This window comes from Malus sylvestris, chromosome 9, assembly GCF_916048215.2.
Source record: "Malus sylvestris chromosome 9, drMalSylv7.2, whole genome shotgun sequence".
Classification (NCBI taxonomy): domain Eukaryota; kingdom Viridiplantae; phylum Streptophyta; class Magnoliopsida; order Rosales; family Rosaceae; genus Malus; species Malus sylvestris.
In genome coordinates, this window is record NC_062268.1 from 27,828,660 (window position 1) to 27,845,314 (window position 16,655).

A 16,655-nucleotide genomic window follows, 5' to 3' on the forward strand; every position below is an offset into this window, starting at 1 on the left:
AAAGAACAAATGGTCTGTAGAATGAAAGCTGCTGTTGCCAGCAAGCAATTCGGGCAAGATGATATCTTATCCTAATTTGTTGCCGATGTAAGTTTTTCTCTTATCTCCTTATGCGTTATTGCTTAATTTCTATCTCAGCTACTCAGCTACTTTTGATCTAGAATTATTTTTGTCATTTGTACTCTTGCAAGTATTTTTTAAGTATTTTTATCCTTATTTTTGCAGATGGTAAAAATCCTTATCAGGACCTTAGGAACTGTATCAGACATTCATTTGCTTGTCTTCCTCGTCTTCTCATGGTAGAGAATGAAGGATCAATAAAATATCAACCACCATTGGTGTGCTCTTCTCAGTTTCTTCCCCAATTTTTTTAGTCTGGAAGGAGGAGCTGTTATCTCGGTTACATATCAAGTCTTGTAATACAAGTAGTCCTAAAAGAAGTGACAAGTTTCCCAATTTGTAGTCAAATACTTTGGGTTTTGCCTTCAGCAATAAATTTGCTTTGAAGCATTTTGTTGCATCAAATTATCATAAAGTACAATGATAATTTTATGTGATTACGATATTTGCATGGACGAATTGAAACCTACATGGTGGGTAACAATTTCTGCAATGAAATTGTGGTTGCATATAATTTCTACATTTTTGTTCTCTTGGACTCTACGGTCAACGGAAATTGTGGAGATCCACCATGTGGTTATTTAACATTTGTTGTACTTTCTTTTTCACCGTTGGATTAAGATTGAATGGTAGGTGATCACGAAGCTTATCAAGAAGCAAAAAATTTAACGATCATGAAAGAAACTGCAACTGATCATTCTGATACAAAAAACAAAATGTGACGAAAGGATAAACGTACCAGAACTTTTGCAAATCCGGAGTCACAAAGGTAACATGGTGGGTGAGGGGATCAACGTGCCTCGTATGTATGTGTTAGCCCCCTAAATTCGTCATGGGCCTTGCCAGTAGGCCGGAAATTTATTTGAACGTGAGATTAGAGATTGCGAGTGTGCCACTACTAGTTACCACTAGTAGACAAGATTTGAGTGATGTAGATTGCGCTATTTAACTTCTAACCAAAAGATTAGGGCATTTGAGCGGGAGTGACTCAATTTAGGTTCTTTCTTTGCCTTATATGTAAGAACTTTACTTATGTAGAGAATTCAATCACAATATGTAAATGGTGGAGAGAGAGAAATTGCTAAAGCACTATATTGAAATGACAATAACAATTCAAATAGAGAACTTGTATTGAAATATAGGAATACTTGTACAGACAACAAAGATATAATGAATTAACAGAGTGCTTTGACTTTAATCAAAAGAAATGACAGAGCTTGCAATATTGAAAGAAAGTCTTGCAATATTGAAGAAAGCTTTGAAATGAAATGGGTGCAGCTGTAGAGAGATATTTGTTTGATTGTTTGGCCCCTCAACTTCTCTGGACTATACTTTTCTCTTTCATCTAACTATTTTAGCCTTTCAAATATGTATAAAGTATTAACGTTCTTTTTGAACAAGAGCAGACACAGTATGACCTGTTCTAAAAAAGTCGAGGCATTTCAAATTGTTTGTTAACATGGACAAAGTCAAGAAAAACCTTTGAAATTATTTCAATGTTGGACCTTGGACATAGAGTGTCCCTTAACCACATCCTTATAAAATGATATTAAAAGAAGCCACTTGATGCATTCCACCTTCCAAACCTTACTTGTATGAAAAATATCTACAAACATATATCATGTATAATGGTGGCCTCTTAAATTTTTGTAAGCCAAACATGTGCCACTTGATGTAAGTCTAGCCTAATTTCACAACAACCCCACCCACAAAATGTCATAATTTGACTTTAGGCCCAAATGAGTGAAGTTTGCCAATTTTAACGACAAACAATGTGAATCATCCCATTAAGCTTTCACTCCGGAGGAAGCTTCGGGAGCCCAAATGCAACCGCAAGCTTCTCCCTGTGAGTGGACATGGCATACTCCTTATTTTCAGGTGTTATTCAATAATCATCAGAACCCTATAAATTTTAGATTTTATTTAGAGAACTGTTATTAGTACTTCAAAAATTTCATTTTATACCTCTCGCAAGTGTATTTTTCTTTCTTATTATATAAAATTTGGAATGCAAAAACAAAATTTTGGAGTGCCAATAAAAACTCCCCTTATTTATGCAGGCAAATAAATTGACTCAATTTATGATTTTTAGCAGTTCGATCATCCATTTTTAATTCTAACTTTTATATTGGCCATTTTAGGTGACCAAACAATTTCGAAATTGAAGTTTCACAGGCTTGACCTTTGAAAGAGTACCTAAAATATAGAAGGTTCAAATCATCCACATTAGATTTACGTTCCCATTTAGGTTCAAATCATTGCAGTTTTTGCTCGCTCGCTTACTTTTATTTTGAGTATATTATACAAACCTTGGGAGGCAAATTTGTTGTTTGGTTTTGCCTTAAGTAAGAAATAAAATCAAAGTTTTCGGAGTTTTATTACGTCCTCAAGGAAAAATAACCGAGTAGAAAAATACCAAGCAAGAATATTCAATTACATGATGAAGCTCAAAGCTGTGGCTGTCAAACAACATAGATTTGAAATTATCCACAACTGCAGTGTTGGAGGAGACAGTAATCAATAGTAAAGATATAATTTGAGACCATACCGCAACCAGACAGTAGAAACAACACAGATAATAAAAGTAAAACACATGCCGCGCTACTATTTCGCCCCTCGGGCTCCTGCTGGACTTTTTACAGCCACTACTAGCTAGATTTGGATAACATTACCTTGTACTTTTGGCTTTCTGGAATCCTTACAATCAAAATGATGTACAGACGCAGGAAGACGGTATGTTTAGGCTAAAATGACGGTAGATATGATCGACGACTTCCAGGTTAAGCCGGAGAGCCATTGTATGTATACATCTTTGGAAGGCGAGAACAGCAGATTAGGCCAAAATGCTCAGTTATATATAGACCACAAAGAGGCCCTCTTTTGCTTCACATCCGTCCACTAGTACAAAAGATAATTCCTTGTTTCATCACTTTACGTTTAAGTTCTGACTGGTTGTGGGAATCCAAGTCCAGCCTGCTGCCGCACATGCTCTGGTATGAGCCTCTTGATCAATTCAGGTGATACTCCGTTTAACTGCAAGTCAATTTTGGAGCACGGTGGGAGGCACGAGTCAATTAAAACTTGCACGAGTAGAGTAGAAAATGTGATTGCTAAGAAAATTTTCATTTGAACTTGTGGATAGTAATGAAGGGACAAGACAAAACATATATAAGTCATTTTCATAGAGTTGCTGCCTCACGAATTTCCAACCGCTTAAAAGGCCCTACTCAATTCTTCCAGATTATGCAACCCAACTAAACTTATGGACAAAATTTGAAGAAATTTCATATATTCAGGACTGATTCAATCAGACATGCACGTTCAATTGCTGAAAGGCCCAGAATATCTGAATCGGTGGAATTGTTTTCTGGGAAAGGTACCACGATAACTCCGCCCATGTCTTACATGGCCGGTCCCAAGCCCGGATAAAGGAGGAGGGGGAGGGCGTCAGGTAGTCGACAGCCGGCACTCCATGATCACGTCGAATCCTTATGAAAATGAATCCAGAACAAAATCGCGCTAAAGCTAGGGCGTCACCCGTAAGTGGCGCGCTGTGTGGCCCGAGCACAGTGATAAGTGAGCAAGGGTCGCTGTATCTCCATCGGCACCCGGATACAGTGTTAAATGAGCAAGGGGGCCATAGAAACTTCTTTTCGAACGACTCCACTCAAAGTTGTTTGGGAGCATATGCTCCTATCAACTTTACCCGGGACACACAAAAGAAGTACTTTGATCCTATTAGACGGGGGAGGGTGAAGAAGCTAGGACAGAAGGGTAGAGTTCAAGAGAGCAAAATGCGTTTAGGAACGTGGAATATAGGAACCTTAACAGGAAAATCTATGGAAGTAGTGGAAGTTATGGTGAGGAGAAGGATAAATATTATGTGCCTACAAGAAACTAAGTGGGTTGGTAGTAAGGCAAAGGATCTAGAAAACTCAGGGTTTAAACTTTGGTATTCGGGCACAAATAGAACGAGAAACGGTGTTGGCATCATCGTGGACAAGACCTTGGTACAAGATGTTGTAGATGTCAAGAGGGTAGGAGATAGAATCATGGCAATCAAGATTGTAATAGGACAAGAACTTATCAATGTGATTAGTGCGTACGCACCTCAAGTAGGGTTGGATATGAGTTCGAAGGAGAAATTTTGGGAAGATCTTGGAGACTTGGTACAAGGAATTGCTCAGACGGAGAAGTTATTTATAGGAGGAGATTTAAATGGACACGTGGGCAGGGAGACAGGCAACTATGGAGGTTTTCATGGTGGCCATGGTTTTGGGGAGAGAAACAAGGATGGGGAAGCTATCTTGGATTTTGCAATGGCATATGATCTCTTCTTAGCCAACACCTTCTTTAAGAAGAGAGAAGAACATGTGATCACCTACAAGAGTGGGTCGTCAAAAACACAAATAGATTTTCTTCTAATGAGGAAAGGGGATCGTATAACTTGTAAGGATTGCAAAGTTATACCAGGAGAGAGCGTGGCTAATCAACATCACTTGTTGGTGATGGATGTACATATCAAAAGAGTAAGACAAAAGAACAAGACTTGGAAGTGCCCAAGGACTAGATGGTGGAATCTAAAAGAAGAAAAACAAGTCATTTTCAAAGAGAAGGTAATCACCCAATGTGTGTGGGATAGAGAGGGGGAAGCTAGCCAAATGTGGGATTCCATGGCTAGTTGTATCCGAAAAGTAGCAAAAGAGGTATTAGGAGAGTCCAAGGGATTTGCCCCACACCAAAAGGAATCTTGGTGGTGGAATGAGGAGGTACAAACAAAGGTGAAGGCTAAGAAGGAATGCTGTAAAGCTTTATACAAGGAGAGGACCGATGAAAATGGTGAAAGGTATAGAAAAGCGAAGCAAGAGGCGAAGAAAGCTGTCAGAGAAGCTAAGTTAGCGGCTTACGACGATATGTATAAACGACTAGATACCAAAGAATGAGAGTTGGATATCTATAAACTATCTAGAGCAAGGGAAAAGAAGACAAGGGACCTAAACCAAGTGAGGTGCATCAAGGATGAGGATGGAAAGGTTCTTGCTACAGAGAACGCGGTTAAAGACAGATGGAGAGGTTATTTTCATAATCTTTTCAATGAAGGACATGAAATGAGTGCTTCTTTAGGGGAGTTGAGTAACTCAGAAGAGTGTAGAAACTACTCTTTTTATCGTCGAATCCGGAAGGAAGAAGTGGTTGTAGCTTTGAAGAAGATGAAGCATAAAAAAGCAATAGGCCCAGACAATATACCAATCGAAGTGTGGAAACTTTTGGGAGAGACAGGTATAACATGGCTCACTGACCTTTTCAATAGGATTTTGAAAACGAAGAAGATGCCAAATGAGTGGCGAACGAGCACTTTGGTGCCTATCTACAAGAATAAGGGCGACGTACAAAATTGCATGAACTATAGGGGTATTAAGCTAATGAGTCATACAATGAAGCTCTGGGAGAGAGTCATTGAGCATAGATTGAGGCAAGAGACACGGGTTTCGGACAACCAATTCGGGTTCATGCCAGGGCGCTCAACCATGGAGGCAATCTATCTCTTACGAAGATTGATGGAAAGATATAGAGATGGGAAAAAGGATTTACACATGGTCTTTATAGATTTGGAAAAAGCGTATGATAGGGTCCCAAGAGACATTCTTTGGAGGATTTTAGAGAAGAAAGGAGTACGAGTAGCATATATCCAAGCTATAAAGGATATGTATGAAGGAGCAAAGACTGCCGTAAGAACTCATGAAGGACAAACCGAAAGCTTTCCCATAACTGTAGGATTACATCAAGGCTCATCCTTAAGTCCTTACCTTTTTGCGTTGGTAATGGATGAGTTAACAGGACATATTCAAGATGATATTCCTTGGTGTATGCTTTTCGCAGACGATATAGTGTTGATAGATGAAACTCAGGAAGGGGTAAATGCAAAGCTTAACCTTTGGAGAGAAGTGTTGGAATCTAAAGGTCTTCGCCTAAGCCGATCAAAGACAGAATATATGGAGTGCAAGTTCAGTGCAAATGGAGGCCAAAACGAGTTAGGGGTGAGGATCGGAGATCAAGAAATACCAAAGAGCGATCGTTTTCGTTACCTAGGATCTATCTTGCAAAAGAACGGAGAATTAGATGGAGATCTCAACCATAGAATACAAGCTGGATGGATGAAGTGGAAGAGTGCATCCGGCGTGTTGTGTGACCGCCGTATGCCACTGAAGCTCAAGGGAAAATTTTATAGGACGGCAATAAGGCCGGCGATGCTGTATGGCACAGAATGTTGGGCGGTGAAACATCAACACGTACACAAAATGGGTGTAGCGGAGATGAGGATGCTTCGTTGGATGTGTGGGCACACGAGAAAGGATAAGATTAGGAATGAGGATATCCGGGGTAAAGTAGGAGTAGCCGAAATTGAAGGAAAGATGAGAGAAAATCGGTTACGGTGGTTTGGACATGTGCAAAGAAGGCCTACTGACGCTCCGATTAGAAGATGCGACTATGGGACAGAGGTTCAGGGCCGAAGGGGTAGAGGAAGACCTAGGAAAACTTTGGAAGAGACTCTAAGAAAAGACTTAGAGTACTTGGATCTAACGAAGGACATGACACAGGATCGAGCACAATGGCGTTCTAAGATTCATATAGCCGATCCCACTCAGTGACTTGGATTTTCCAAGTCTCCAACCGAGAAGTTTTCCTCACTCGGGAAATTAAGGGAACACTACCCCAACCTACATGCTCCACTCAGAAAGCTTCAACATACAAGCTTCAACAAAAGAAAATTCAAAGAACTTAGCGAAGAAGGCTTTGGTGTATTTAACACAATACGTTGAAATGAATGAAAGCTTATTTATTGATATCCCCGATAAGCTACAAATATGTACATATGCATGAGTCAAAATAAACACACAAGAGGGAGCCTTCACAAAGGTTGCTTAGGAGAAGTCTCAGCAGTCGGTAGAGCCCCAGAAAGAGAAGGCACCGGAGGGGGATCATTTGGAGCCTCAGTACTGGACAGAACCCTAGAAGGAGGAGGCATCAGAGGTTGATCATTCGGAGCTTCATTATGCGGTACAGCCCCAGAAGACGAAGGCAATAAATGCCTTTGGAACAAACCCACAAATCTCTGATGATCAAGTAAAACCTGACCATCAATTTCCTTCATCTGGTCAAGCTTCCTCTTCATGTTTGTAGCATAGTCATGTGCGAGCCGGTGCAACTGTTTATTCTCATGCTTGAGCCCCCTAATCTCCTGTTTGAGACTCATCACTTCAGCCGCCAATGATTCAACTTGGCGGGTTCGAGCAAATAGGCGTTGGGCCATATTAGACACAGAACCTGCACACTGAACACTGAGAGCCAGCGAATCCTTAACAGCTAACTCATCAGACCGTTTGGAAAGTAGTCTGTTATCTTTGGGAGTGAGAAGGTTCCTGGCCACCACCGCAGCGGTCATATCATTCTTCATCACGGAATCCCCAACGGTAAGAGGACCAGTAAGGGAGACGAAGGATGGGCGCCATATGTTGTCTGGAGAAGGCGGGGCTGCCTCTTCAACAAGGTTCAAGTCAAAACGACGGTCGGAGGGGCCAGACATTTTCAAAGGTGTTGAAGAGAGAAGAGGTCGGACAAATCAAGATCTTAGAAGTGCAAGAATGAAGCTTCTACTGGTGGAGATTCAAGTGTGCTTTGGAACTTAATGCCAGCCCCTATAAAAATCTGCACTCGACGGAGCTTCAGAAATCGAAGAGGCGCCTGCTCAGAAATCGAAGAGGCGTTTGCTTTCTCAAAAGTTGGGCTGCTTAGAGATCACGAGGGTTGATCTCAGAAATCGAAGAGGCGTTTGCTTTCTCAAAAGTTGGGCTGCTCAAAGACCACGAAGGCCGATCTCGGAAATCGAAGAGGCGCTCGCTTTCTCAAAAGCTGGGCTCCCCAGAGACCACGAGGGCCGATCTCAGAAATCGAAGAGGCACCTACTTTTCCAGCCTTGTCAGCACCTGTTACACGCACACTCAGCTTTGCGGAAATTATGGGCATTCTGTCGAAGACTTCTGGGGAAGTAGAAAACACATGAATCTTACTGTTCAATCACCCACTTCCCACACGCAACAATAGCTCACGGGTACCACAGATAACTTTGCCAAAGTTCTCTGCCAAAGTTGAGCACGTGAAGCTTGCAGCTCCGACTACATCGCTTTGACCAAGAAGGGTAAAAGAATAGCAAAGAAACAGCACTAACAAAGTTTAGACCCATAAATTTTGAAGGTCTAGCTACCATATTATTACCCACAAGGGTAAAGGAACAGTACCACTGCTGGGTAATTGGAAAGTCTCTGTGTGTCAACCTCTGTGCTTCGTGGCAAGGTAGACTAGCAAACATGCCCAACCTTTACTCACATTCGAGAAAACACTCCCAATAAGATTGCTTGCTCCAAAATCGAAGAGGCACCGTCCTCCAAATCTCGAGAGCCAGACTCCCAACATGACTACTTTCTTAAAAATCGAAGAGAGGGTAAAGGAACAGTACCATTGCTGGATAATTGGAAAGTCCCTGTGTGTCAACCTCTGTGCTTCGTGGCAAGGTAGACTAGCAAACATGCCCAACCTTTACTCACATTCGAGAAAACACTCCCAACAAGATTGCTTGCTCCAAAATCGAAGAGGCACCGCCCTCCGAATCTCGAGAGCCAGACTCCCAACATGATTACTTTCTCAAAAATCGAAGAGACACTGCTTCCCGAATCTTCGAGAGCCAGACCCCCAGCATGATTGCTTTCTCAAAAATCGATGAGGCATCGTTCTCCGAATCAATCGAATAGGCGCTCGCTTTCTCAAAAGCTGGGCTGCTCAGAGACCACGAGGGCCGATCTCAGAAATCGAAGAGGCACCTACTTTTCTAGCCTTGTCAGCACCTGTCACACGCAACAATAGCTCATGGGTACCACAGATAACTTTGCCAAAGTTCTCTGCCAAAGTTGAGCACGTGAAGCTTGCAGCTCCCACTACATCGCTCTGACCAAGAAAGGTAAAAGAATAGCAAAGAAACAGCACTAACAAAGTTTAGACACATAAATTTTGAAGGTCTAGCTACCATATTATTACCCATAAGGGTAAAGGAACAGTACCACTGCTGGATAATTGGAAAGTCCCTGTGTGTCAACCTCTGTGCTTCGTGGCAAGGTAGACTAGCAAACATGCCCAACCTTTACTCACATTCGAGAAAACACTCCCAATAAGATTGCTTGCTCCAAAATCGAAGAGGCACCGTCCTCCGAATCTCGAGAGCCAGACTCCCAACATGACTACTTTCTCAAAAGCGAAGAGAGGGTAAAGGAACAGTACCATTGCTGGATAATTGGAAAGTCCCTGTGTGTCAACCTTTGTGCTTCGTGGCAAGGTAGACTAGCAAACATGCCCAACCTTTACTCACATTCGAGACAACACTCCCAACAGGATTGCTTGCTCCAAAATCGAAGAGGCACCGCCCTCCGAATCTCAAGAGCCAGACTCCCAACATGGTTGCTTCCTCAAAAATCGAAGAGACACTGCTCTCCGAATCTCGAGAGCCAGACCCCCAGCATGATTGCTTTCTCAAAAATCGAAGAGGCATCGTTTTCCGAATCTCGAGAGCCAGATACCACAGACCACTTTTTCAAAGTGCTCTGACAGAGTTAAAACATGTGAAACTGGCAGCTCCCACTACCGTGCTATGACCAAGCAGGGTAAAGGAATAGCATTACTACTTGTTGTTAGGGAGACTCCTATATATGTCGACCTCCATCCCCAACGGACAGGCAGACCTGCAAAAATGCTCAACCCTTCATCATATCTGAGAGGGCACTCCCAACGAAGCCTTACGAAATATTCAGCTTTCTTTCCCCCCGATAATACCTCTGCAAACAAGCTATACTAGAGCAAGAATATCTCATATCATCAGGGTTAAAAGCAAGAGTATCCCATATCATGCTTTTTCCCTGTCTTTGCCTTTGGCCTTGTTTTTACCTGCAAGACAAGGAGAAAGAGAGCAATCAGTCAGCACTTGGAATCAAGCTTCCAGCCAGGAACTGACTGCCTGGAACCCCTTACCTGATTACTTACCTGGCATTGCTCTCGAGTACTCATCTTCAACATGTTATGTTTCCAGGGAAGATTCCGCATCTGCTTGAGGAACAGATAGGGCAAGTGCGAAGGATACAAGGAAGCATGTGGAGACAAGCGTAACAGCACACGTGCCGATACATCCATTACTCTGTCAAAAGCAAAAGTATCCCATATCAGCAGGGTGGAACGTACTCTAGATTTGATGGACTTGTTTTGACCCTCAAATTCTTCAGTCGGCCTTATACTCTGGAGGAAACCAGAAAACCCTCCAGCTCAGTTCAAGAATAAGCCTGTGGAAAGTTACTTCTTCAAAAGCAAAAGTATCTCATATCATCTCTTCTCATTTTTCTTCTCTTTATCCTTCATGCTGCTGCAAGATGGGGAGAAGGTGAACAATCAGTCGGAGCTCTGATTGCTTACCTTGTCTGTCACCTCTTTCAGCAGACCCCCTAGCTCGGCGACTTGGGGGACTCCTACTCCATGGTTTGTATCGCGCTTGACCAAGCCTAAAACTACAAGTAAGCTTCAAGTGAAATTGATACATTACCTTGTGCATCTCCACCAGTTAAAGATACCACCCCTGGATGGAGGAAGAGTACTTCCAGAGAAGATGCCACATCTACCTATGAGACAGATAAGGCAAGTCAAGACGACACCACACTCCGATACTTAGAAGTTTCGTGATTACGAGATCATTCTCCCACAATATTTCCTAATGTCATTTGTACTAAATCATTCACTTGTACTCACTAAAGGAGAGTTTGAACCTATGTACTTGTGTAAACCCTTCACAATTAATGAGAACTCTTCTATTCCGTGGACGTAGCCAATCTGGGTGAACCACGTACATCTTGTGTTTGCTTTCCTATCTCTATCCATTTATATACTTATCCACACTAATGACCGGAGCAATCTAGCGAAGATCACAAAAAGCGACCGTTTTCGCTACCTAGGATCTATCTTGTAAGAGAACGGAGAATTAGATGGAGATCTCAACCATAGAATACGAGCTGGATGGATGAAGTGTAAGAGTGCATCCGGCGTGTTGTGTGACCGTCGTAGGCCACTGAAGCTCAAGAGAAAATTTTATAGGACGGCAATAAGGCCAGCGATGTTTTATGGCACAGAATGTTGGGCGGTGAAGCATCAACACGTACACAAAATGGGTGTAGCGAAGATGAGGATGCTTCGTGGGATGTGTGGGCACACGAGAAAGGATAAGATTGGGAATGAGGATATCCGAGGTAAAGTAGGAGTAGCCGAAATTGTAGGAAAGATGAGAGAAAATCGGCTCCGGTGATTTGGACATGTGCAAAGAAGGCCGACTGACGCTCCGGTTCGAAGATGTGACTACGGGACAGAGGTTCAGGGCCGAAGGGGTAGAGGAAGACCTAGGAAAACTTTGGAAGAGACTCTAAGAAAAGACTTAGAGTACTTGGATCTAACGGAGGACATGACACAAAACCGAGCGCAATGGCGTTCTAGGATTCATATAGCCGACCCCACTTAGTGGGAAAAGGCTTTGTTGTTGTTGTTGTTGTTGTTGAAAGGTACCACGATGAACAAGCAACGAATATATATAGTTGAGACTAACATATTTCTATATTTCATCATTTCGTTAACAGGTAAAAGTAAATGAATCTGAAACTCACTTCTTGTTTGAAGTTGAAAAGTGGCGGCAACGGGCGACCATTTGGTAGGCGAGCATTGGGCTCACGGAGATCATCGAAGAAAGGATGCGTGCATGCCTCTAGCTGTAAATGGACGATCAGTGAAAATTCAGATATTAGAACATGTCAAGAAGTGAAACAACTCAAAATCGACTGACAAATTATTCAATTCCAAGAGCCAAGTACAAAAGTTGCAACTCAGCACATAAATGGAAGCTGCCAAACCGAGGGAACTCTTTCCAAATCTTATTTTAATCACATCACAAAGCATGATGTCTTGGCTTTGAAACAGTAGAACTCCATGTGAATAGAAGTCCAACTCACCGCAGTGCAGCGTAGACTCGGTGAATATTGAAGTAGTCGTGAAGCAAGGTCAATTGCTTCGGGAGGCATTCTCTTGTGGAAAACCTGAATAGAGGAGCATGTCACAGATGCATAACCATAGGATTGATGCAAAACGAAAATAAGCGCACAGATAACAGTAATTAAATCCCTACAGTCTGTTATAATTAATAATTTTTTAGTCAGCACAGGTAAATATGGACAATTCAAGAACAAGAATATGTTCAAGAAATAAAAGGAAAGAACCACAGAAACAAAATTGTACTTAAAGAAATTGCATTTTGTGGAGAAGCACTCCACAGAGACAGATGAAACTAAAAACTCATTTACCCAAAAGAACAATTAAGGCCACTCATGATAGCTAACAAAGACAACTGCTACTATACTAAAGACCCAAGAAACAATCAACTTTAACATCAACTCACAAGCCTTCCAATTAAAATTAAATGAATAAAAAACAGAACGAAACAAAAGCTCCTTGAATTCCATCACAAACAAATCCGAAAGAGAGGACCATAAACGAATATTTCCCATAGTTTCTCCACACTCACTCCTTCACAATATCAAAGATTCTTCTATTTCATTCCCGCTAAACCAGCCAAAGTATAGCAAACACCATACTCCCACAACCAATTTAGTTTACATAACCCTCCCAGCCACCCTATGCTACCAGACAATAAGGGCTAACAATCAACCCAACTCAAATTTTGAACAAAAGGTTTCACCATGTCCAGAACATAGAGACATGTATGCGTATGTCTACACCGCATACTAACATCCTCCTCTACAAGCACCGCCTTAACAATCAACTTATTTGAAGGGTTATCTAAATTCATACCTTATGCCAAGGATGAGCTTTAATCTGAGGGAACCTAAAATCAGTGTAATTTGGATTCATGCATCGAATCTCTTCTCTAGTTGGAGTGCCAAGAACCTGCAAGTAGACACATAAATAGTAAGAACACACACTTGCATGATCCATCTAATTCAACAAAGATAATGAAACACGACCTTGATAATCTCTACAAGTTGGTCCACTGCATTCTCTCCTGGAAATAGTGGCTGTATAACAGTTTGAAATTGTTTATAAGTCAAAACGTACAAACAGTTTCACCCAAAAGTTAACTTAGGCCAAGAATAAGAACTTTACTCCCAAAGAAGTAGATAACCTGGCCTAGAAGGAGCTCAGCAAGGACACAACCAGCTGACCAGATGTCAATGGATGTTGTATATTCTGTCGCACCAAAGATGAGTTCAGGAGCCCGATAGTAACGAGAACATATGTATGATATGTTTGCTTCCCCCTTGACCTGATTACAAAGAAAATCATTAAAACAGAAATTATTCAAGGAAACTGATTTAGTTACCAACTTCCCAACTGCATTAACATGAAGCCTCCGGATAAATAGATGACTGATGTATAGCCAGTCTTATACTCAGATTAGCAGAACTATGGGAAAATAGTGAAGATGACACCATACCAGAACTTTTGCACTTCCATAGTCACAAAGCTTAACTTGGTGCGTGAGGGGATCAACCTGCCAAGTGTACATGAAAATAACATAAACAATCTACTTCACATTGGGCAATGAAAGAAAAAAATAAACAAAGAATGCGTACCAAAAGATTTTGAGGCTTCACATCTCTATGGCATACCCCAGGAACAGCATGGATATAAGCCAGGCCCCTAAAAATCTGAAAAGGACGTTTTTACATTAATTACAAGGGCATAAGTCAATACAAATGATTATCAACATAGAAAAAAGTTAATAGGAAAAAAACCATAACTAAAAATGATCCATACTTGATATGTATAAAGTTTCACATAGAGGAGTGGCATCCTTTGGTTCATACTACTGTAGTGCTTCAGAACCCTGTACATAGTCTCGGGTACATATTCCATAACCAAATTCAAGAAAAGCTCATCTTTAGCCGTTGTAGAGAAGAAACAATGCTTCAGTGAAACAACATTTGGGTGATCCATCAAGCGCATCAACTGCAACTCACGATTTTTATACCTCCTGTCTTGTAAGACCTTCTTTATGGCCACCGTTTCTCCAGTTTCAATGCATTTAGCCTGAATTAAAAAAAATCACCAAAGACTCAATAATGAAAAGAATGCAAGAACGCTTTAGCTGTCATTAGAGTAAAATATATACCTGAAAAACAATTCCAAATGATCCAGTACCTACAACACGCTCTGCCATGTAACTGATTGTCTGCAATCAACAACAAAAGGAACACTTCAGAATACATAAATAAGTGGAAGCTGAATAATTCTTCATAAATTATCTATCAATGTCATAGGTAAAGGACCTCAACTGTTAGAACTTTATATATCAAGTCAAGTAATAATTGATTATGAATGACAAAAGTGCACAGATTTTTGTGCTATAAAAGGTATTAAACAGGATGAAGGAGTTTGATCAAAGTTGTAGCCTTCAGATGGATCAAATGGGGTAAAGGATGGAAGAAAGAACCAGTACTAACCCGTTTTGGTTCGCCATTTTTACCACCTATTGTTGTTGAAATGATGTGCCCAGTGACTGCATCATTTCCCTCGACAACAGGAGCCGACATTTCCTGCAATTTACAGAAACAAAAATTTCAAACAAGTACAAACTTCAGGCTTGCTTTGAAAAAGTATGACTGGCAAGCTGATGATTGCTAAGGATTCACCCTGCCTAAATGCAATTGAAACCAGTAGGCCCCTTACGGGAGATGCCCCAAAATACCCCTAAAATAATCCAAACGAACATATCGACAATGCCTTTCTGTTCTTATACCAATTCTAAGACTTATCACTCTTCATTCAGCATTTTAGATAATCTCTATGGGTTAATAAGTACCTTCCAGAAATGATTGCATGAATTTACAAATTTCTATACATATACCATACTGTTTTGTATGATTGTATATATGATGCAATACATTACGTGTCTGGTGAAGTTACGAAAGCATGCATACCCCTCTATATTAATGAGAATCCGGGAAAAAAAATATGCTTTGAAACCTATGTACTACACAAAGTGAGAAACTAATGTACACTTAACAACCATCTTAAGCAACAAAAATGTTGAACGCATTGATGATAACAGTAGTACATACATACAAGTTTAAAAGCGACTCAACAAACAAACATAACTGCTGCAAACATATGGATATTCAGAACGAAATTTAGGAAAGGGGAAAGCACAAAGATCTCAAAAAATACTTAGCAAAACAAGGTGACCCAGTTTACAAGAAAGCATCACATTCTATAAAACTTGCATTCGAAAGAATCAATAAACATCAGCTTCCTGAAGCAAACTAGAATACTCTGAATAACAATCCACCTCTAGGAAAGAAAAAGCACAAAATGTTGGCAAAAATAACAACATTGTTAAAAAAACTAGAAAACCCAAAAGAGAACCAGATTAACAAAGCCTCCAAAGACCAACAGAGGAGTACCAGAACAAGCATTCGATCCAAAGAAACCGAGCCGAGGAGCAAAAGCGCACCGGGGTCAAACTTAAAATATGAATATGAACAAAAGGAAACAATTAAAAAACAGGACACCCCCCAATTGCTCAAATTGGCTGCTGAGTGAGAAAGTTATAGCAATCAGAACTTCTAAATTCAGCTCCTCTAAGCTTTTATTTCCATATTAATTAACCAACCAGCTTATAAACACAAATATAATTTAACCCAGTCCCACATTTTCTATAATTCTTTCTCCTAATTTTCCTAAAGTAGCTTCTCGGAAACAAAATTTTACAAAAATTTATTATACCTGCAAAAATAATAGAGGAAATACAAAAATAAAACAAAAAAATTGAGAAAAAAAAAGCACAAAATCTGGCCGGAGAGAAGCTTCGGCGAGGTGGGTAAGACCTCCAAAGGCACAGAAAGTTGCAGATCGAGTAGAATTAGTAACGAAAGTGAAGAGTTGAGGTGGATCAAAGGCGATCTGAGCACCAAAACCTACCTTTACGTAGATGAAGCAAACCTCTAAGAGAGCAGAGCTCGAAGAGGTGGCTGAGAAATGTGAGAGAGAGGAGAGAGAGGAGAGAGAGAGTACCTTGTCGGAGTCCATTTGGGGGGCTCGGCGAGTCACGTGGTTCAGTGGCTCATTGTGGTCTCGCTGTCGCTGTGGCTGTGCCTCTGATTGTTGATGCTTTGGCCCCAAACCCACAGAGGCCATGTGATGTGAGACTGCGAGTTTCTCACACACTCACCATCCCCCACACGCACCCCTTTTCTCTCCCACACACTCTTTTACTACTGGAAAGAAAGGGAAGTCTCATTTTTCCCTAAAAGTGTCATTTTCTTATAATAGGATTTAAATTAAGTGGATTTGAATACGAGATTTCGAATACAAAAGTGAATATTTTTAATCAATTAACTGCATAAAACGTTATTATCCAAATCCTTCATTTTCTTTATTTTCGTCAA

At 40.9% G+C, this 16,655-nt stretch overlaps 1 protein-coding gene across 2 annotated transcripts; it reads right to left on the bottom strand.

Annotated features, from left to right (window-relative positions):
- Window positions 1-2,473: 2,473 nt before the first annotated feature.
- Window positions 2,474-16,454, bottom strand: LOC126634160 (shaggy-related protein kinase eta-like). Of its 2 annotated transcripts, none has more exons than XM_050304650.1 (12): window positions 16,189-16,454; window positions 14,712-14,804; window positions 14,381-14,440; window positions 14,026-14,298; window positions 13,842-13,916; window positions 13,703-13,759; window positions 13,391-13,531; window positions 13,233-13,283; window positions 13,060-13,155; window positions 12,204-12,287; window positions 11,862-11,963; window positions 2,474-3,153 (listed from the first exon to the last, which is right to left on the bottom strand). In XM_050304650.1, exons 1-12 carry the CDS (start codon window positions 16,402-16,404, stop codon window positions 3,058-3,060), a joined length of 1,344 nt encoding a protein of 447 aa, XP_050160607.1. In that variant the 5' UTR covers window positions 16,405-16,454; the 3' UTR covers window positions 2,474-3,057. The 2 variants fall into 2 exon arrangements, with proteins under 2 accessions (XP_050160607.1, XP_050160608.1); XM_050304651.1 differs by having other exon boundaries at window positions 16,282-16,453.
- Window positions 16,455-16,655: the final 201 nt, after the last annotated feature.

Coding starts and splice junctions, on each gene's coding strand:
- LOC126634160 (XM_050304650.1), bottom strand. CDS start 16,404: ATGGCCTCTGTGGGTTTGGGGCCAAAGCATCAACAATCAGAGGCACAG. Junction 14,805..16,188: donor TTTGCTTCATCTACGTAAAG/GTAGGTTTTGGT, acceptor TGTAAATTGCAG/GAAATGTCGGCTCCTGTTGT. Junction 13,917..14,025: donor TGAAACTTTATACATATCAA/GTATGGATCATT, acceptor CGTCCTTTTCAG/ATTTTTAGGGGCCTGGCTTA.